The sequence below is a fragment of the Bombus terrestris genome, chromosome 1 (genome assembly GCF_910591885.1).
Source record: "Bombus terrestris chromosome 1, iyBomTerr1.2, whole genome shotgun sequence".
In the NCBI taxonomy this organism is placed as follows: domain Eukaryota; kingdom Metazoa; phylum Arthropoda; class Insecta; order Hymenoptera; family Apidae; genus Bombus; species Bombus terrestris.
In genome coordinates, this window is record NC_063269.1 from 12620150 (window position 1) to 12643456 (window position 23307).

At 38.6% G+C, this 23307-nt stretch overlaps 1 protein-coding gene and 1 long non-coding RNA gene across 13 annotated transcripts in view; one reads left to right on the top strand and one right to left on the bottom strand.

Annotated features, from left to right (window-relative positions):
• Positions 1–1251: 1251 nt before the first annotated feature.
• Positions 1252–23307, top strand: part of LOC100643231 (probable nuclear hormone receptor HR3) — a 135699-nt gene continuing 113643 nt past the window's right edge. For 4 of the 7 annotated variants that reach the window (XM_020868394.2, XM_048407703.1, XM_048407712.1 and 1 more), the window contains exon 1: positions 17977–22059. In XM_020868394.2, the coding sequence (XP_020724053.2) occupies positions 21792–22059 (268 nt within the window). In that variant the 5' untranslated portion in view covers positions 17977–21791. Of the gene's footprint in view, positions 1286–17976; positions 22060–23307 lie in introns of those variants that run through there. The other 3 variants (XM_048407726.1, XM_048407714.1, XM_048407730.1) reach the window with 3 other exon arrangements.
• On the bottom strand, positions 10436–17861 carry LOC100643435. 6 transcript variants are annotated; one of them, XR_007224826.1, is made up of 5 exons: positions 17615–17861; positions 16172–17517; positions 15508–15653; positions 11892–15409; positions 10436–11252 (listed from the first exon to the last, which is right to left on the bottom strand). It is a non-coding gene; the product is annotated as an uncharacterized LOC100643435 (long non-coding RNA). The 6 variants fall into 6 exon arrangements; XR_131813.4 differs by having other exon boundaries at positions 10436–14567; positions 15231–15409; positions 17615–17850; XR_007224828.1 differs by having other exon boundaries at positions 10436–15137; positions 15231–15409; positions 17615–17850.

The window sequence follows — 23307 nt, forward strand, 5'->3', positions numbered from 1 at the left end:
CCACCGGACCACCGCCGAACCTTGGTTCACAGATAGAGGACAAAACGGAACACGGCCACTCGTGGCTCGCGAACTCGGAGAAACCGTCGAATATTACCATTGGGAAGGAAAAAATCTTTCAGTACCGATTACGTCATACAGTTTGACCATCTTGGATCTCGTTCTATCATTGCATCTGACGGAAAAGGATCATACCTTAGATTTTTGGAAGAAGATATATACAAGAACATATAAGAGTACATCTGAGAAAGGAACAAAATAATATAGAGCGTGTTTCCTGTTAATGAAGCGGTGTCTGGGGATTTCTTGGTGTGTGGAGCTACTGTCAACTACCCTGGTTGATTTTTCACGACCATTGTTCCGGTTGATAACAACGGCAATCCTGCTGTAATCTTCGTTGTCTGGATAATAGCCTGTCTTACCTGGATTCGCTACGCGTCGTTGACAACACCAGCTACCATTTACCGTTTAACACAGATCGTAATTCTGTGGTCAACTCATAGCAAGTTTTTGGTACCATTGTCGAAGCCGCCGCCGCCATTGTTGTTGGTGACCAGTTGCATCCGCGAAGGGCGACGACGACCACGACAACGGTTACCGACGGTTTCCTTTGTTCCTGATTAAGGAGATGAAGGACGAGAAATCTTCGAATCCTGTTATTTGAAAGGTTTCGTTATCTGGATATTTGTATCTCTATCAAGGTGGTTTGTTCGATACATCAGTGCAAAAGTTTTGAATCGAAGTGTACGATTGAAGATTAAAACCCATCTTGTCAAACTGTTGGATCTTCTACAACATCTTTCGCGGTTCAAACTTATCTTGTCGTAACTTGCAGGAAGATCGAGCAGTGTGAAGTAATCTCATTAAAATTCGTATCGTATGAAGCAGAGAGAGAAAACGTGGTACAAATAAATTTGGACGTATGAATATAAAAAGAAACGTTGAGATCGCCGATCGATGGACAAGGATTTGTGGTGAGCGTGTTTGACACTTGCAATAGCTACGGATGTGTGAAAATAACAGCGATTGGCGTCGTAATGCGTTGGAAGCTCATCGTCTGACATTAGGTAACGCAAGGTGAATGAAGACGCATCGCGGTGAGGGTGTAAGGGTGCTATTTGATTCAGTGTCGAAAACAGAGAAACACGAGGTTTCGTTGATTAGATTGTGATTGATCAATTTAGTGCAAAATAGTGGGCAAAACGGATCGATCTGTGAATCGGAGATATATCGTTTTGGATATCAGGATATGTGAACTCGGACAAGATGCCTAGCACCATAAGAGGTGAGTCAACGAACAAAATTTGGCATCCTGCTTTTCAGAAATGTCAATTTTCTTTTTCTTCTTCTGTGACTTTATTTTTCTTCGCTTCTAGTAGCAGTAGTTAATTATCATTACAATCGAATTGCATTTATTGGGACGAAATTTTGATTAAATTTAAATTTTAACTAAACTCCTAAATCTACTTATCTGAAGTTAAGTTCTGATTATTTGAAAAATCATAGATAATGGGAAGAATTACCGAACTCCTATCATACGACCGAACCAGTTATGTGAACTGTTGGTTCCCCTACTATAATATTTTAGATAAATAGAATCCCACCATATTATTATACATATCGTGCACATAATCACACACGAGCGAGACGCGTTTTCTCTGATTTTTTTTCTCTGACACAAATTGATACAACACCTTCGATTTAATTCCGATTACTCCGATACTCGATTTCGTCAGTGTGTCTAAAAAAAGAACGATCGATCTTTATTCCGTACGGTTTAGATCGAAATGTTCGTCACGCGGCACGAGTAGCAAATGCATTTGCACGGGGTAACAGTACGCGGTGTTGTGGCCACGATGGCAGGGTCACTTGAGGTCAGTAACACACTGACGATTAGACGTGAATCCAACTCGCCTACCTGTACTTTCGAATAAATCTACTTACCTATGATCAATTACACATTCAATTATTTAATATCATTCTCTAACTATAGATATTTTTAAACAAATTGTTCGAACTTACAAACAAATCAATTTCCTATTATTTTTTAATTCATAAAGTATATCGTTTATTACCTGACTACACGGAAACTGAATAAAATGAAATTGTTCACATCAATATATTCACATCAATTTATCAAAAATATGGAAGAAGTTTGATCGAAATTGCAAATGAATGTGACGTTTTAAGGAAGAGCAAAGCTGCAGCTTAGGCGGAGTATTGACCGAAGAAATAAATATATTTGTGGAAGCTAACAGTACGCGGAGTTACGGTCGTGATAGCAGGGTCACTCGAGGTCAGTAACACACTGACAACGAACACAGGTCAGTCAGCGAGGTACTTCTGGTTCCTAGACGTGTAGTTATCATCTCATATTCCTTTTCTATATCTTCTACCTTCATCGCCTTCTGCTTTTGAAGATTCTCTTTGATTTCAAGATTCTTATCATCGCTGTAATTTTCTTATCAATCTCAATTCGTCGATAACCCAACGACAACGTCGTTACATGCAATACATAGCATGGTGCATTTCAAGAACGATTTGCATTTCCTAGCCTCGATCACTGTCCCAAAGCTATAAAAAGAAAAGGGAGCCAAGGGAAATTGAAAGTTGGCAGAATTTTCTGAAATCAATTACCACGCGATTACCTTGAAAGTTAGGAGCAAACTCGCAAGTTTCCACGAAGGATAAGCAGCGAGGACACAGCGAAGTTGAAAAATTAAATCGCCAGGATCGACGTAGACGGCTGTACGAATTATTCAACGACCTTCGTGAACGCGTAACCGCGAGATCATCGACCTTTCCGATCGATCGGAGCAAACCAAGGAAGTATACAGCGAGTGCCAAGTGTGACCACGAATTTTTAAAACCCAGCGCATCTCGCGAAATCCCTATTATCGTGAAATCTATCTGGCAAAATAGAAGAAATGAGACAGAGTGTCTCTAGAGGGAAATAGAGAGAAAGAGACAGCTGTAAAGTACATAGTAGGGGATAAAGAATAAGAAAAAGAGAGGCACAGAGATAGAAAGAGAAAGAGGAACTGTGGCGAATGGAACGAGGGAAGGGGGAAAAGCAGGTAGGAAAGCGAGATACTCTTCCTGTGACAGGTGGCAAAGACCTTGGTAAACGTAAGGGCATTGCGATCGATTACCTAACCGGACGGTCGGCAGTGGATTTTAGTTTGTGACGCGAGCTTCGGACCTCGGGAGCCGGCGCCCACTGTCGACGGGGCTTGCCACTTGGGACACGAACAAAAGCTAAGGTCGTTGAACCTGGCGTATACACGCACGGCATAACACACGGGCCCGGTTCACGCACACCGGCCTTCTGTATGCTTCCTCTACATACACGCATTCGTTGGCTCTCTCACGGGCCACCAGGTACTTTCGTGGTACCCGCGATGGTACGGCCGGTCAAGTCCGGATTCCGGTGACTAAAGTGCCTTTGCCTGCCGCATCATTTACATAAACGCGGACCTGACGAACTGCTGGTACCTCGATAACGTTGCTCGCCTTCGTGTGATTCTCGTTTCCGTATTACACGAAAATTTTTCGTGGTCTAAGTTACGAGATAAGAGGTGGTTGTACCTGTCGTTTAATAGGCGATGCTTGTTAAGTGGAAGTTCACCTTTATACACATTCGTTGTTCTTCATGCATATGTTACGTCTTAGGTTCTAAATGATGAAAAAAGTATAGGTGAAAGAAGTAGTCATTTTAAAGTACACGCAGAGTATAGATGCTCATAGTATAAATGCTAGATATACTGATCAATTTTATAAATTACAATATAGAGAATGATGATGATACCGCAAACATTAGCAACTAATTGGTATTTTATATAGTCCTCGCAATTTTATGCTTGCCGTGATGGCCATAGCAAATCGTATGTAGTAATCATTAATGTCCGGAAAATTCATTACTGAAAGGGTTAACGACAGAAGTTTCCCCAGTTATTTAAGATGCGAAGATAAACTTGCACATGTTGGGTGCTATTATTTCTTCTTTGCCGGCGGAATGGGTCACGTAGAAACTCTGTTACGTGGGATACGGCTTTATGAATTCTCGTAAGACATTACGCAAGATACGTGAGTGAGCCTACCGTGGTTCTTGACTTTGGGACCATCAATGGTATTCACGTACGCTGGTTACACATGTCGATAGCTAGGCGGTTACCTCGAACGTGAACGAACTCATTTACGTAGACGTGAGTTACATTGGTTGTGGCGTGTTTCACTAGTAGGTAGGTCGTCTGGAGTGCAACAATCTGAATTCCGAATCCCGTAGGAGCCCTGTCACAGCCGCCTTTTTCTTGCAATTTTAACCTTTTCAGTGGACAGCAATTTTTGAAAATTAAGCTTTTAGTGTGATGAGAACTTTTCTTTGTACATATGTATTTGATTAGGTGATTTATATGCAATAATATTACTAAATTATTTTAAGTAACAGTAACTATTTATTTACTAATGGATTTGCAAAATACCATTTTTTCTCAAAAGTATAAGAAAAATACTATAATTTAATGCCTCCAAGAAACAGTAATAACAATTAAATGTATAATAGATGATCGTATATCTACAAGCATCTCTGTTTGTACTGTATTTTGCTTGAATAGGTTCAACTGTACATTTGTGTATGTCTATATTGTGCATCCAGTTGAAACGGTTAATTTTATCGAGTGAAGCTCTTATCACTAAATCTACCACCATCGGTCAATTTGACCGTCTTCCGACTTTTGTACAACTTTTACATATTTAAACATTATCTCATCGGCATCAAACTATACAGCTTTTCTTAAAATATGCATAATATGTATTTTTCAGTATTTACTTCTCGTTTTACTTTTTTTCAAGAAATATATGTAACCTGTTTTTTTATAGTGTTTATTGGCCAGAATTTGTGTATTACATATGTGTATTTTCCATAATAAACGATGAATTCGGTTGTGAGGTGGTTCAGGCAAAAGTACCGATACATGATGGTACGACATAGTCATGCAATATTACATTTTTTTAGGTTTACACTTGTAACTTAAATTTAAGTCTGTCCTGAAAACCTGGTCGCAAAAACAGAACAGTTATATGTAACCTGCCCCATCTGTTATATACAATCAGTATAAAAGAAAAGCTATCTCAATGTGGCATAGCCAACTCAAAAGAAATAACCAAATGGTAAGAAAATACAGTATCAAGTCGAAATCTTGTAAGTGGCCCCTCCAGGTGTTTTTCAATATTCTAGACCTAGCAGAAATAAATGCCTGGGTTTTGTATAAAGTTACACCAGGGAAAAAATGTCAAGGCAGGAATTTTTATTCCAGTTAGCTAGAGAAGAAAATGTACCAAAAATATCAACAAATACAAGTTTGGACTCATATGTATGAAAATGTATATAATTGTCAAGTAATATATTGATCGACCACGGTAGGAATAGGTATACAATAAGTATCGGTAGGTTTAGTGAAAACAACTTCTTTGTTTATATTCTTTTCCTTTGCTTTTAAATAAATTCGCGTTTACAGTTTATGTTTTGTCTTCGTAATGTACATGCTTGAAACAGGTGTAAAGATTACAAAGCTATATGTGGTTCAATTATTTGTTGCTTAAACGGTCTACATCTCCAAATCGCATCGATTATAAATTTAACCAGTTGTCGTTCTTATGCAAATACAAGTTTGTAAAAATAAGCCTGGTTTGACGTGACCGCCTTGGACAAAAAAGTATTTGAAAGAAATCAATTGTGTCGATGAACAAACAGGAAGGCAGATAGTAGGCAATGAACCAAAGTTGGTATAAGTCGATGGGTGGCTCTACCCAAATTACGTTTCAAGGTACCGTTATGACAGAGCCATGATCGAAGCGACCGTTCGTAAATGTCTTACATCGAATTTTAACTGTCCCCACCCTCTCTTGATCATGCATACAATGGTGTTATCGACGTCGATGACGAAATCATCACGATACTTTCAATCAACATTTTCTTAACTTCCACCCAGCTAAAATTAAAATTACTGTTCCTCAAAATAAATATCACGGAAAGACGTGTAACTATAATTTTTCGATAAAACTTTTCTCACTGGTAGAACTCGAAGAAGCTGAAACTATTGATATCTTGTCTTGGAGATCGATACTTGATAGTTTATTTAAATGTTCATTTAGAATTATCTTCTCAGTCTTATACTTGTATTTTGAGATGAGACAGTAGATTATACCTTTCCTCCTCAATACAAATATCGTTAAAAAAGTTTTTCCGAGGCATTCTATTTAAACGATTTTTCACATTTTCTGAAATACACACAGCAATCTTTCCATATTTTCTTTGTAACTAATTTACAGATCTATATTATCCCCAGGAGTTCTTGATAGTAATATTATCTGGATCCTTTGTATTTTAATCCCACAGAGTCCAAGTTCGTAATTCTAATTCCTCATAGTAACAGCGCTCAACTGTCTCAAGAATATCGTATGTATTCGTTCAGCCCGAGCAACGGTTGAAAAAGTCGAGTTCGAGAGGGGGCTAATATCTCGATATACAATCTTACTGTGGAAACAAAGACATCTGACTTCTCGCGCGAGGGCATTCCACGGTGAGGAGACAAAGATCTGAAGCTTGCTGACGCGAGCTCGTTCCATGGCTCGATGCAAAATGCCGCGCGCGAACGCGAGCTCGATCATCTTGCGCAGCCAACGGTAATTTCGGTTCCGTGTCAGCGTAAAACGATCCACGCGATGAGCCCAATCAGGAAAATCGTGAGTCATAGCGGATTCCGAAACTCGGAATTGCATTCGGGGACGTTGCTTCAATCTATACGTTACACATATACCTATACTGTTTAGTATATAGGTATATGTTTAATTGATATGTAGTTATATACTGTTACTTATAAATATTCAAATATTTTATATTTATAATATAATATTTTATATATTTAAATATTCATATATTTTGATATATTCTATATATATCATATATTTTGATAGATTCGTAGAAATAGTGTTTGATTCTTCAAATGTGCAATCTTCCTTATTACATATTTTGGAACTTAAATCAGTAGAGTTTTTCAAACAACAAGATGTTTATAAATCTTTAACGATTATAAATGCCAATTTTATTATCATATATTATCTCCTAGAGATCAATTTCATTGTGTCATAATTTTCTACTACACATAGTTATAATGATCATCAAGAATAAAATTATTATAGATTCTTTCATTCGTTAATTGAAATATATTGTATCAAACACAGACAATTGTCCAAATAGAGATTTTTAATCAATAAATATATTGCAATCGCTTTGGGAGGCAAAGTTAAGACAAATTAAGACAAGTTGACGTTCCTGTCAAGCGTTTAAATGTTAACTTATTTTTCGAGGAGTTTGTTCATTATAACGATTACCATAATTCTTCCTACACATCCTTTAATTCCACGAAAAAATATTACGTCCAACAATCAATCAATCCCTAATCAATGACAAATATACGTTTATATATCCATACACATGATACATCGAGACGATCGTTTTTAACACGCATACAACCGCATCCGCGTGCGTCTACGCAAGTAAACGTGACTCTCCGTTTGCCTACCTATCTACCTACCTACCTACCTACCTACCTATCTCGAAACTCGGTTTGCTCCTTCGTTCTCCAGTCATTGAACTCGAGGCTCGTTCAACCCACCAGCTGTTTCTTATTACTCCCCCTCTGTTCTCTTCCTACTCCCCCTACAGATACTCCCCACTGTTCTCTTCCTGGCCGTGGACCATGCCTCTTCCGACACCTCTAAGTCTTAGAAGTCTCTCTATACTACTCTCGATACCGGGCTGGCCGAGTGAAGGTAATGTAGTAGGGTCTTTTCAAGGTTCTCCTTGAATATCGATTCGGTTAAGCGAGAGCGGAAAGAAAGGTCGAGTTTAGGTTCAACGATCTAGCCGAGCTTGATCGATGCTAAACGTTCGTTTCCTTAATCCGAAGATCCTTTCTTCTAGGCTTAAAACAGAAATTCAATTAGGAGTTTAGTTCATTTAGTCTATGTTTGTTTTTATTTTTTGTCTATGTTATCAGATTGTGTTTTTTTTTCATTGCTATCATTCACGTTATCGTCGGTGTACATTAAATTTTTGTTTAATTGTAGCATAAGATCAAAACGTCCACGAGGATTCGTACTGTAGCGTCGAAACGTTGTTCAGAATCTGGTTCATTTAATTTATTATTGACATAGAAAAATCTGGGTTATTGGTTGAAAATATTCACATGGTAAATAAAATTTTTAATGAATATTGGCATATGTGCGTATGTTTAATTTTTGTTTAATTCAATGGCGCATACACAAAATACAAAAATACGATGGTTGGTTACTTTAATATAATAGATGTTATTTTAAAAACATCGAAATTGGAAAATATTTTCAAATATTCTCTGTCGTATCCCATACTGATAAATATATTTTAAATAAACGAAACAGAAAGGTAAAAAGGCAATTATCTTTTTTTGGTCATAATTAAATTTGTCTTAAAAGGATGGATAAAATACTTCAAAGGGCAGTTTATTGTAGCACGTTTGAAATATGAACATAAAAGAGTGGATGACGAATATTTCACATTCCTTCGTTTTTCTCTTTTAATACAAGGATTGCGTTTTGTCATGCGATAGTCATACCTCGGTCGTGATTCACCTGACAAAAATAATCCGCTTACTCGAAGATTAACGCGGGTTTTTGAACTTGAGAGCAAGGGAAAGGTTTAACACAGGTTCAACGATCTAAACATGTGATGGTCGTCGACTAGTTGAAGGACTGAGATCACCATGTAAGATCGCTACGTAAAATGCTAAAGATTATTCTTACGAAGCTCGTTGTCACGAACAAATACAATTGTCGCCTCAATTATCCCCGGCTTGTTTAACTATTTTAACTGTGAAATAAGTCATCCGTTGCTTTCTGCCGTTGGCAGTTTAGAGAACTCTTCCGCTCTAGCCTATTCCTCTATGGCTTTAAATCATCCCGGTTTTAACTATGCGGGACACACTATTATATGCATTTAATCTTGATCGTAGCTCACTTACGACGAGTCGACGCGTTTTCAAGGTTTTCGTTTGGTATTAATTCAACTTCTTGAATCTCTCCGAGGAGAGAAGATCGTGTGGGAGTTCGTTGAACCGAACCGTGTGTATACACTGTATACGTGTATGTTGGCAACAGTCGGGTGAAGTTTCCAGAATTTATTTGCTATCCTAGGGTAAACATTCCGTAACAAAATTATTGGCAGGGCGATGAAGTAAGATTTTTTTCGATGCAAATATGATTCGCAGTCAGAATGCCGGAAGATGGGATTGACAATTTTCCAGGCGAAAATCTTGGCCAGGACTTGTTCGTAAATTCAAGTCCACTCGTGTCAGCTTGCCAAGCGCGTTGAAAACTCTCGACAGTTTTAAGAAGTTTCATCAAATACCTGTTTAAATCTTCGTCTTTCACGCAGATTCTGCATCATTGAATTTCATACCACGAGGTTCGTAGGTGATGAAAAATTCTCATTTTTCCACTGTCGTTCCTCTTTTCCTGTAAAAGCACGCATGTGTGTGTCTTTGAAATATCGCTTGAACAGGAATCAGCAGACGCTGGAACGTTTTCTAATTCAAAATTGATGCAACTTAATTGCGCATCAACGAGGTAACGCGCGTAATCGAGAACAAGTCCGATTTCACCGGATCTGTTTACGCGTTAACGCACAAGATTCTTCGGTGTATTCCAAACCATCGCAAACCTTTAATCAACATATCTGAACTAGTCCAGTTGGTTAAAATAAATTACTCCATTTTTTACCGAAATAATCACATTTCATTAATAAGAACGCGCATATGTTTTTCCCTTTGAGAATAATTATACAAGTACTTCGAAGATTTTAATTACACATTAAATACACTTCTTTGATAATCTTGATAGATGGAAATGTATTATAATATGTCTATTTTGATAAAAGTCGAGTTGCCTCGAAAAATTTCTTTGCCATTTTTATCATTTTATGCAATAAGTCCTGCCATAACAGTTTGTTCAAGTAAATTATACGTTATATCCTATTATTCGATTAAGATTTAAGACCACGGCAGAGAAATATGAGATAAATCGAGCTTTCTGTGTTTTATAGGAGAACGATTTTAAAACTAAACAGGATACTACCAACTAATCCCGTCTTGTAATTAGTTTTTGAGATGAACTACTGCTACGTTTCTTCAACTTCTTGAATATTTCAAAAAGATGTTTAAAACATTCGATTGTCATAATATAAGTATTAATTATATAATAGGTCTACACAACACGTTGTGGATTTGTGCCTTCCTAATTATGTTCCTATTTGAATAAATGGCAGAACTAATTTTATCAAAAGCATCTTTCCATTAATTGCATTTTTCCAATAATTGTAGCAGGTTCGATAATTCCAGTGTTACAAAGTTTATATATATATTTATTATTAATATATAAAATTTACATATATATTCCAGTGTTACGTAACAAGTCGGTTCCGCCTTTCAAGTATATTGTACTGAAATACTTCGTTGCAACGACGAAGTAACATAAAAATCAGGAAGTAGACAAAAACGAACTTATCGCGTTTATCCCGTGTGGTCTTCAATCGATCTGCACGATCGTTTCGCGAACTTCAATATGTGTGTATGCTTTTTTCTCCGATTTAATCGACTTCACGAGCGAAGTATTGAACGGGCCACCAAAAGAGTGAGGCGATCGCGAGCGAGCAAACGAGCGGATCGTCGCTTCGTGTCGGCAGGTATTCGATAGCACCGCAAGGGTCGTCGACCGCAGGTGCTACACGCTCGTTCGCTCGCTCGTTCGGCTTGTTCGTCCTCGCCAGGGCCGAAACTCACAGCCCGCTGCCCTCTCTATCTCTCACGTTCGTAAAAAAATTTACAGTCACGTTGGCTTTTTCTACGCGCGTTGTTCCACTATCCGTAGCTTGCCGATAATGCCCGCCGTAATTGGATAGGAATTCGGCGTTTAGTTCTTGGAATTCCCGCTACGAAAGCAAGAGTTAACTCTTCGTTAGAATTTGGAAGCGGTTACGATTAGCTTATCTCACGGTTCAGTGAGAAAAAAGTGCTTCGTAGATTTTTCTTTTAATTCCATATCACAAACGTGATAGATATTCGTTGAAATAGGGATTCTTCAAAGATAGTACTGTGAACGATTGAAGTTGAATATCGTCGTGTGTGTAGGTTCTTCCTTCATTTTACTGCGCAGACTCTCTGGAAAAATTATGTTTTCAACGTTATTTACATTATTGAGAGAAAAAATGACTATACATATATATATGAACAGTTAGTTACAAAAGGTGTTTGTAAAACATCAAACTTCTTTTCAAATTTACTGTATTCTATATATATATAAGAAGATTAATTAAGAGCTACTTTAAGGACAATATAACGTACAACTTGAAATAACAAGGCTAAAAAGATACAATCTTTTCTCCTTACGTGTTACATATTTTGCTGGGGAAAATATTACTGTTACGTGAGTAACAGTAAATAAATATTTCATATACACATCATTTATACACTGTACGAAAACTTTGGTGAATGATTGTATATATCTGATCATAGAGGTGTATAAACGATTTCTTCCGCGAATGAAAGAGTCAAATGTTAGTTAACAACAAATCGATATATTCGAGATTAAAATGAATGTCTTCGGTATCGGTAAGCAACTTCTTCAGTAACGTGAAACAGAAAGACAGGAGTTGAATCTGCGCTTTGTCCATCGAAACCGGTCGCGTTTCATGAAATACGTTTATAAATGGCAATGTAAACGAACAAAAGCGAGTGTCCACGGACTGTAGTCTAGCATTGAAAGACCGCCGAAAGGAGCGGGAACTTTTGAACAAGTACCTGGTTCTCAAGCCGATTCACCTCGACGAAGCTCGACCGCAGGACAATGACCTTTGAGCCACCACGTGGCGAGTGATGTCTCTTCCCCGTCAAACCACCTTACCTGCCTGATTTAAAGCAACCACCCGGCCGTGAACCTTTGAGTCTTCCTAGGGCCTCCACCTTTTCCCTTCGTCTTATTTACCATCCACTCTCTTCCTGGTCTTACCGGTATTTGTGCTTACCTGCGAGTAGACAAGACTGATCGACACGCTCGACTTGCGAACGTCGTAGTAGTACACGTAAGAATGGAATTGTTACGTTTAGGATAGACAGGGTAAGCGTGAAAAAAGGGGACTGGGTTAAGAGGGCGATGACATAAGTAGGTTATCTGTCATTGGACTTCAAGTTACAGAATTCTTGTATTTCCCTAAAGATGCGAAAAATAGGTTAATGAAAATATAGACTGCTATTTTATTATTAGGTTATATATGAAGTGTCCAATGTTTGACGATTTATGCTTCATAAGAATTTATATTAAATTCTATAAATTAAATTCTACAGTGGTTATAAAAAACGTTCTCGCATCATTTATTATAGCGTTTACATATTAATTAGGTTCAAGCATATTAAATTTAGGTATCATTTAGTATTTTCATTTCACATTACCAGAATTTGTTACTATGAAAATGAAGTGTGTAAAATCTGATAAAAAAGAAGGATACTTGCAAATGCTTTTTGTATCCATTGTATATGAAAAAGAAAATTCTTAATATTCAAATGATATGCGATAACCATCGGTGATGTATGTACAAAGATACAAATATTCGCCGATAAAAATAGAAGTTTTAGAAGATGGATGGAAAATAGAATACGTCATATGCTATAATCTAATATAATTTGGATTCAAGTGGAGTATATTTTCTTAGAGTTCAATGGCCTTTCTCGAAATAAAATAGATCCAGAATTTTTTCGTGGAAAATATAAACACGACTCCAGAAATATGAGGTAATATTTTTAAAGACGAAAGGTCAGCGTTCCTTTTATAAGAATGACGAAGGAGGAGGTGCAAGTTCAGCGACTTCATCTGCACTTTGCACTTCCGTATTGTGTACCAAGCTAAACGTTCCATTAACACGTGTCATCGACACGAAAATCCAATGAACATTTGCATCGGCGCGATATCAAACCGGATGGATGATGAACGATCCATGCTCACGTACATCCTTCTGTCTCCAATTGCATTGTTGCAGACGTTTATTTTATATCGTTTATTTCGTGCGTAAGCATTTTTTATATTTGAGCTTACGTTTTGTTGGGATACGTGAGATACATATCGAAAATTGTATCTCATCGAACTTCAGATTAGTAATGTTACAATCTAAAGATTTTCAATAAAAATTAGAAAAATTCAAACTAAATAAAAATCAGCTTCTTAAAAAGCATACGCAATATCGTCCATCGTTTCGAAAAATATTGTTTGATTCATGTATTTATGAACTTTTAATTAGATATGTATATCACACCTGTTCTTCATATAAATGGTTTTCTGCAATAAAATAGTTAATCATTCTTTACCGGTAGTAGAAAGAAAGAAACGAAAAAGCAAAAAGAAGAAATTCGAACATTAAGAGATTAATTATATTCTCTGAAATTATCTAATGGCGCTACATATTTCGGAAGCGAGGTAGCTTGTAATTATCAAATTAATAGGAAATTATGTAACACGCTCATGGAAGAAAGCTTAGTTTGATTAATCACTCTGTCAGACGGTTAGACACCCTGAAGAAGGTCCATGGGCTTTGAGTATCAACCTCTTGATCCCGTCTATTCCCTATCGTTTTCTCCATCTCCATCGGCAAGGTTGACGATCCTTGGGAGAAAAGATTATTAAGCACGGTCGCGTTACGTGGACCTTCGGTAAATGGCCGTGGTTCGTGCAGCAAGGTGCACTGACCGCAGATAGAAACACGTGGACGCAGACCGTGTCGGTGACGGAGGTTCCGTGGAAGAGGAGGAAAACGAGGGAGGGGAGTTTCGAAGGGCTGATGATTTCACGTGAAGACTCAGCAGTCATCGTAAGTACTTACGTGACGAAATAAACGTTGGCTCTTACGAAATCTCCGACGAATACGTGACGCATCTTTTACCAGTTTCGTCAAAAGAAATGAAACTTCTTTTGGAGATGTTTTCATCAGCTTTTCGTTACATCGTGAAAATTCTATTTATTTACATCGATAAATAGCGATATGATAAAGTAAATATTTCACAATATCAACGTATAGAAGGTATCAGGTAAAAGAATGTTTGTTAAAAATACTACAGAATTACAAAAAATGAGAGTAAAATTAAAGTTTGCAAGTATGAGAGTTCGTATAAAAGTGACATATTGTCTCGTTTAGCATGGCTAGATTTGTTTGACCGAAGAGATCAACTGAAGATCATTTAGCCCATTTCGCACATAAAAATTTATAAGCAATTTCTACAGACACGTAATTATAACTTCACACATACGTCTCTTATTTTAGAAACATTTCAGCGTGGAACAGCTGCATAATCACTTTCGATTCCCGCATGCTACCTCCCAAACTGCCTGGAACCACCGTTCTGTTGTAATTCTGTTAATTGAGACTATTTTGCAGCCATTAAAAAACTCCGATTCCACTTGGTCTGGCATTATAGGATTATTTTTTAAGCCTGAAAAACTCAACAAATCTAGAAAACTGCATCTCGAAAAACAGAGAATCTCGCATTTATTTCAAAATTATTAAAAGGATCTATTCAAAGTTACTACTTAATTCTTCCATTCTCAATCCATTTAACGATCATAAATTGTAATTTTTCAAGTAAATTATTTATTCCATTTCGGTTATTAACCATTTTAACGTTTAGAAACGTGGAGAAACTGTTTACAAATGATATAAGGTTGATCTATAATTCTATAATTAATTTAATAATATTCTACATCATAATTAAGGACCTCAAAATATACAAATAAAACAATAAATAAAAAACATGAGAGTCTTTGAATAGAGTACAATTCAGAGAAATTTATATTCCCAGTAACTCGTCTTATGGTTAATAGGTTAAAAGCAACGAAAAAGTAAAAAGAAAAAAGAAAAAAGAACGATTTGAAGGGCTAAGGAAACATTGCACCGACGAATTTCCAAGAACAGGCGGCACTCAGTGTGCGCATCCCGAGGACAGAGTTTCCGTTTCCTTCTCTCCCTTCTAGTCGGTATCCTTTTTCTCCTAATCATGCGGCTTCTAGTGACGTAACAGCAAGGTCTTACGGTATCTCCGGCAACGGGCCTACATTACGTGAGTATCCCTACACGCGATCCGCACGTACGTACTTACGTGTATACCCGCGTAGAAGATCCGCTACACGTTGTTTGACTCGAGCCAGCCGAGAACTTCTCCCCCTTTCATCGTATGTCCTCTCTCTTCTTCTTTTTTTTCGTTCTTTTTTTTCTCCACTCCTTCGACGTTTCTCTCTGGTCCGTGTTTCGCTTCGTGTAGCTCATTGAAGCGGGATTCTAAAAACGATTAACGGTTCAAACCGTTCTCTCTTGATCTTCGATCGTTATTTCAATGCATGCCCGATTGTTCCTTAATTGTATGCAACGTTTTCTACCTTGTTTCAAAGCTGACTCTTCGCGTCTCATTCAACGAAGGATCGTTGAACGATGACTAACCGTTTCCTCCGTGATTGCCCATCGTGTACGAATAAATTAGTACCGGGTCGACGTAATGAGAAAATCTTGGTCGCACAAAGGATTCCTAAAAGGATGTTCCGACTGTACAGAGAATATATTTATCGACTAGCTACGGTTTAGATTTTCTGAATCAGGCCTCGGAAAATTCAATTCGCTTTAACTAGAACGTATAACGTACCGCGCAAAATAACGAGAAGAAGAAGGAGAATGTTGGGAAATAGAGTTCATTGTGCCCCGTAAATAACTAAGTCTTTTACACCAGATCGCGTAGTCTTCAAAACAATATCGCATTTTATGTTATGTATCATTAGATACGAACATAAGGATCGTGTTTCTATATCAAATTACTTACGTAGACTTAAAGAAAGAGAGAGAGAGTGGAAAATGTAGTTCATCGTACTTCGCGAAAGTCAAAATTCTTTAGTTAATAATAGGGATAGGCACAATAATTAGGGGGCAAATGATATTAAGAAATTACGAGGTACTCTGTATTCCATAAACGGTTCTTAAAATTCTCTAAAATTCATTAAATATGATATTTATGACGCATAAAATTGATTTTTGGAAATTTAATTTACTCACACTGCTAGCTTGTAACTTGTGATTTATCAAATTTCTCCAACAACGAGGTTCCAATCGTCGAATCGCACATGCAAAAGAGATAAGATGGTTTTCAAAAACATTATCAAATTCGTGATGTCATAAGATATGAATTTAGTACTAGGTCTACCAAAGTATAGTTTATTATTTTTCACGGAAATTTCACATATTTATAACAATGCAAGCTTTGGAGATTTGAATAATACTTTTATAGAAAAACATGGATAAAACTTTATCTTCTTCGTAAAATTTCAATTTCAATTTCTTTGATACAAACTGTACACTTTAGTTGTCAATGATCCAGGTGTTAAGAATTGTGTTCCAATATCTATACAACGTATGAAGGGAACGTGTGAATTAAAGATTCGCTCGGTTCCCTCGAATTCCATGCGAGCCGATGGATAAGTTCTACTCAAAGAATTCGTCATCTCGTCTAGGGTCATCGACGCGGTTGTTTTCCCTTGTTCTCCGATCGGTATGCGCGGGTGCTTGGTCGCGATGCCGACAGGTGAGTAGAAACAGACGTATATACACATGTACATGTATACGTATGTAAGATACAGTTAGGAGTACCGTTCTGAAAATGCAGCGGCTCGTGTCGAGCCCGAAGAGAGCGAGGAGAGTGTTCGGTGTAGTCTTCGCTTGTACTCGGTTCGAGCGGCGCTTTAACTCAAACGGACACGACGAGAGGCGGGGATCCAGTCGAAAGGTGTATAACGGTAGCGATAAATTCAATGGCACGGAGACGATGAAACACGGAATATGAGCGTCGTTGCACGCGCGTTACGTGCAAATAATTGTAACCGATAATAAAACTGCCGTCGACACGAATTTCAGTTACGACGTTACGATCGATGGCTTCCGATGGAAATTACTTTCAAGAAATTCCATCGTGAAAGAAAAAACGAATGCAATGCTTTCTATTAAGAATTTACAGTGGCTAATATTTTATCATTTTTAGGATTTGAAGTAACATTTTTATTATTGTTACGCGTTATTCTCGCTCTAATGAACGAATGACATTGATTAATAGTCTCGTTAGGTTCCTAAATTAATTTTCTGTCGTGATCATAGTAATCAAGGCGTGACATTGACTAATACTTTTTTTTAGGATTTGAAGCAAGCTTCTGTCACTGTCATACTGATCGTGGTACGACTCTGATGGAACATTTTTAAAAATTTGAAGTAGTTTCTCTATTGTTTCACCCATCGTTACGTTGATCGAGATATGGCATTAGCCAGAACTGTCGTTAGGATTAGAAATAGGTTCTCTATCGTCGTCGCGCGTACTTTTCCATTCGTTTAGCGAAACGTGCGAACTGAGCAACCTGTAACACCACCACCAGAACATCGAATCAATCCGAATGGAACGAAAAAAACACACACGAGGCCAGGACAAATATATTATCGTAGAGGCAATCTCACCTTAAAGGGACACGACCCTTCGTATCGACAGACAACCCGTTTCTTTTCAACTCTCTCGTCGAATTTCGTTTTATACCCGTAAAATTACTAGAAACCAACCTCGCCACTCGAAGAACGAAGAATATCGAACAGAATTCCTCAAAATTAACTTAGATTATCTTCATAAATGGAAGGAACGATACGAGATACGAGTGTAACTTTATCGCCTCGAAGACGGAAGAGTCTATCTGACCGAAGAATACAAGCTGGTAACGGATCGAACGAATACTAGCCAGAGCGCGCAGTGGTGGCGCGTGCGCGTCTCATCCCTGAATCGTGTTGAACCAATGAAACTCTCCCTCTTACACAGGCCTCGGAGATAGAACATTTCGATATATTTCGGGTAATTTCTATCAGCGATGTGACCCCATAGAAATCGTCGCGAAACACGGGAAGAAAGTGTGAGACGTTGGTACATTAGAGCGGTGGCCGGATCAGTTGACGAGGAATGTTGACAAGAGGGATAATCAGTTACGAGGGAAATGGATATATGAATCAGTGTTATCCGGGCGGGGTGGTAGTGAACGGTGGCTCAACACTGGCTGCCATCTGCTGACGGTCGCTTTAAGCTCGAGCCACTGGTTCCCCGTGAAGTGCATAGCCGAAACGAGACGTTCAGCTCTGAAACGACATCACCACGAGCTTTTTTTCGAAACATCCGAGGGTGATTCCGTTCGTGACGCGATCTACGCGCGACAGCTGCGACGTGGGTTCTCTTACAAGTGTTGTTTTCGTGGTACCGTGTTGTGTTCCTGCCAGAATCGAGGGGACGAACGGTCACGTACCAGCGAGCCAGGATGACGGAGACGACAATGACGTAAAGCCCACGAGGCCAAGTGGATCCGACTGGCGGTCTGACTCGTTCTCTGTGTACGAGTATCGTGATCCTTGGCCAAAATTCATCTCGGAGCAGAGCTTGACACTAAATCTATCGTGTGATATTAAAAATTATGGAAATCAGGTGGATCGTAAGTCGTGGTACCTTCATCGAGATTCGAGAGATTGGACAATGATTAAAGAAACATCGCTCGAGCATGCGATGATCCTTCGCAGTGCTCCCTCGTGTGAATACTTGAAGCTTGCAAAACGTCGTCTAGTCGATGACTGAACTTTCGTCGCATTTTACAGCTGAGACTGATATCGTCTATCGTGTTATCGTGTTCCTCAAAGAACTATTGAAATTACGTGATATTATAATACTTGTTGAAATAACGATAATTGGTGGTTTGCTCCGTGGGACGTTAGTCCGATGAAGGAAATCGATCGAAGAGTGGACGATCGGGACGAGGCGAAATGTGAAGGAACAGGAAACGCGAACGCGGGTATCAAATTGTTTCGCTACGTTGCACGACGTCATGTTGAACGACGAAGCTGGTTGTTAACGGAATATCGACCGAAGACCGTAGCTACCGAATTAGTCGTGGCGAAGGTCGCACATAAACGCGTGCACCTCGTTCCTTGAGATTTGGATCAGCAACCCCAAAAAAGTGTTAAGGGCGCCTCCAAACTTCAACCTTTGTCAAACATACAGACAATTATCAACGGACACAGCCCTCAACAAGCCATTAGTTCTATAAGTTACAAGAAAACAGACCTGATAGTCGTTCGTGCAAAGTGCTTTTTTTATTCGGGAAAAATTCGTGAGTTAACGTCGTTAATTGTGTCTTATCCCTGCCAGTGACGCGTATATATCTTTAAGAAGATTAGAAAACTCATGACGCATGGGTCTGCAATTAGTGCGTCCAGATTAACGAGCAGAAACATTGAAACCGAAAGTGCGAACTGGATGAAACTCCCTCGAAGAACAGTTCTCTGAACGAGACCTACTGACCTATCGACTCGTTGCCCCACCTTGTTTCTGCCGCCACATTTCTTTTTCCTTTTTTCTACTGTTGCTGTTACTACTAGATATCGAATCGACTAGGTAAATTGACGCATCAGAGGACACCGACCGGTGGAGGAAGTGGGCATTAGAAGGCAGGAGGGCGACGTAGCTGCGCGTACGAACGCGCGGGTGAATCGAAGAGAGTCGTTCTTTGAACGAGACCCACTGACCTATCGACTCGCCGTTCCACTCCTACTACCCTAGCCGTCTTTCTTTCCTCGCCACCCTATTTCAGCTTTTCTCCCCTGCGTTTGTTGGCGTGCCGCGTCGGGGTATTCGTAATTCCATTTCGTGTTTCCCCTGACAGGGGTAACGTTCGAGGATACGAAAGGGTCGATATCAACACGGTACACATACATATGTACACAACGCAAATACGTAAATACACGTACATAACGTATATAAGGACAAACGAGTGCCTAAGTATTTTCAATCGGTACTTCTGACTGATCGTTCTAGGTGTAAAAATTTCCAGACTCTCTATTCCCTTTGCCTTTTTCTATCTTTCCTGTATTCGTTACTCCGCTTTGGAGATTTTTTACTTCTTTTTTTTTAACATTTATCGCCGACGTTACCGTGTTCAGGGTATATTATTATTAATCTCGATCGTTTCTCGCGGTTCTTTAGTTTCATTGGATCGTCTAGTAGATCGAGTCAAGTAACTGAATTAAGATATCGTTGATACAAGGTGAAGAGTGCCTAAATTTTATGCCTTTCTCGATTGACTGATTATTGATACGTGGATCGTGGACACGTAACGCAATCGTTGTTACAATCCTTGTGTCTTGTTCTCAAATTTATCTCGCGTACCTTAATTGTTTCAACTTCCTTTCCCTTCGTCTTTATCGTGAAAGAAGATCGACGTCGATCTCTTTCATTACAAAGTAACGAAGGTCGACAACGTTTTGCGATCGATACGATAAACAGTGCCTCGAGATTATTCTCTTCTCTCGACTGATCGACGAAGAAACATATACATTGTTGTATCTTATAAGCTTTCCTGATTTTTCGCGATTTTTCGCTTGTTATTCCCTTGGGTGTGCCCGAAATTCCTAGTTTTTCACCTTGTTCCCTTTCATTTTCAAAAGGGGACTGAAGATATAGCTCGAAGACGAAACTTTATCTAAGTGACTAACAAAAATCGACGACTGATCGAAGAGAGAAAAAAGAAACTCTTTCAATGGCGAACGATATTCGTACATAATTTCGACTCGAATTTCATCGTCTTTCTCGAAATTTTTATGAAGTTTTATTTATCGTGATTAAAAGACTCCCCTTCTTACTCATCTCATCGTCCAAGGAACGAATCGTGATCAATAAGCACAGAATGATAATGATCGACTATACACGAGAAAAGTACACGAAGGTCGGTAAAAATTGATCGTATACCGATTATCTTTCCATGTCTTGCATCCTCGATACACCATCGATCTCGTTAACGTATCAGCCGCCATTGATTCGATCGCACGAATGCGTCCACGGGAAGAATTAACGCATACCGTTGACTAGCTTGCCAAACTAATCGAATCGTCGAACTTTTGCCGGGTCGACAGTACGATCGATCGAACGGTACACAGGGGCAGTCCTTGACAGTGCATCTTTAATCTCGTTCGCGGAAGAGATGGCATCTGAATCGCGATTCGAAGCCGTCGTAATGTCCTCTGATGTCAAACGGGATTGCGTGGCAACCGTCGAGGAATTTTCTCCTTGTAAGAGCGTAATGTGCTGGTTCAGGCCGTTGACAACGATAGCCTGATCGTAAAACGAGGGAGGCAAGACTGAAAGAGAGGGAAAGTCTATCAGCAATAAACCAGGATAAGAGAGGAGAAGGTACCAGAGGCAGCACACGAACGGACGCGTTGTTAAAAGGTCTATCGAGATAACATGAATAAAAGATATATGTAAAAAAAAAGTATTATCTTGTAACGTGTAAAGAGAAAACTACAAAAAACGATATATGTATATATATACATCTATGATCGAAAAGTGTGAAGAAATTCGTTAATCGAGCAGAAGCGGCGAGCTGTGCGCAGGTACGAGTCAGGGTAACAATTTTCCACCTGCGGAGCGAGATAGAAACGTGCCTGATCCAATACGTTCAGCATCTACTCGCCTCGTCGCATCGAATCGCCGAGCTTCGGAGCGAAAACGGGAACAGTGTGACAGTCGATCACGTTCGAATCACGTTTTTCTCTTCTCGAACGCCAGAAAAATGTCGCGACTGTCGTTAATGGAAGTTTAAAGAGCAACTGTATGCGAAAAAGAGGGAAAAAAGTCGCAACGCGAATCGAAGAAAGGAGGAACGTAAGGAAAAAAAAAGAAAAAGATAAAATGGCGGAAAGCGCGGCAAGTCCGGGTTCCGTGCAGGTAGCTGCGAATAGTCCGCAGCAACAACAGCAACAGTCGCAACCACAGCAACAAACTCAACAAAATCAACAACCACCGGATATAAGCAGCTCGCAGTTGGCGTCTCCACCGATCACGGGCACAGGTACGAATAGGAAACGATCGAGATCTTCCGGTAGGGTTATATTTAAGATCTATAGGCATCTCAATTTAAATTGCTTTTATTCGATTAGAGGCATTAGGGATACTTTTAACGCCTGCTTCGTGTGATTGTCATCTCTCTAGAATCTTTTTCGTAAAGAAAGCAGGAGGTAATATTGATGTAATATTAACATCGAGCGTTGAATGTTACTTTACGTCTGTTTTAATTAAATTTTTTATTAACGAATTGTTAAGAAGGATCATTGACGAGGGAGTAGATAGAAACTTGGCGATCATTTGCAAGTTGAATGGGTTCAGCGAGTCAAATACATACTACTTTGTGTCTTGATCGTCTCTGTTTTCTTAAAATCAAACTGATGCCATGTGGAGGTTTCTCTAATGGAAGAAGCTTGCAGGTTTCTTGATATCGTGTATTAATTAAATGAATCGATTAAATGGCAACTATAAAGCATTGATTATAAAATATAGGTGAAAGTTTCAGATATTCGAGAATGCTCCGACTGTAACGCGATAATATCTACATAGAAGGTCCCTTACATGGCGCATCGCCAAACTAAACCGGATCAATGTCGAACACGTAATGTTTCCTGGGGAATGCTTTGAACTCCTGCATCGCATTTTAATTAACGAAATTAATTTTGGCTCGGTTAAATGATCGTGAAGTAATTACTGAATCAATTGATTCAGATGTACGAAGAGGCTCGAGACAGTTTCTCGATCATATTACGTAAATTTCCATAAAAGAAATTCAATTTGGCAAATTTGTAATTAAAAGTATGCTCGGGAATTACGTAACTCTGCGTCCTTGCTTATTCGATCAGTCGGCTTTTGTTGCTAAACTGTAACGCACGAAGTTGTCGTACATTTAAATTAAAATAAAACCAGATAATATTCACTTCAAAGTATTTGTACTATTGAGATGGTTTCAGCTGTAGACAGAAGTTACACAATTTGTCACATTAAAAAGTTCGTGCATAGTAAAAATGTTACTTCTACATGGATATTTTATCCTTTATTATCTTCACTGATATTTATTCAGTGTCTTGAATATAATTAGTATGTACATTGTATTATACCATTCACGCATATATTTTTTACAAGTATAAAATAATCACTATAAGAGATATCTATAAATAAATGTTCTTCTATTTGAAGATTCTCTTATATAAAACTATCAGGTTCCTCTATTAGTTCAGATACTGAATCAGCTTCGTTATAATTATTTCTTTAGATATATTCAGCAACTATCAGGTGCTAAATA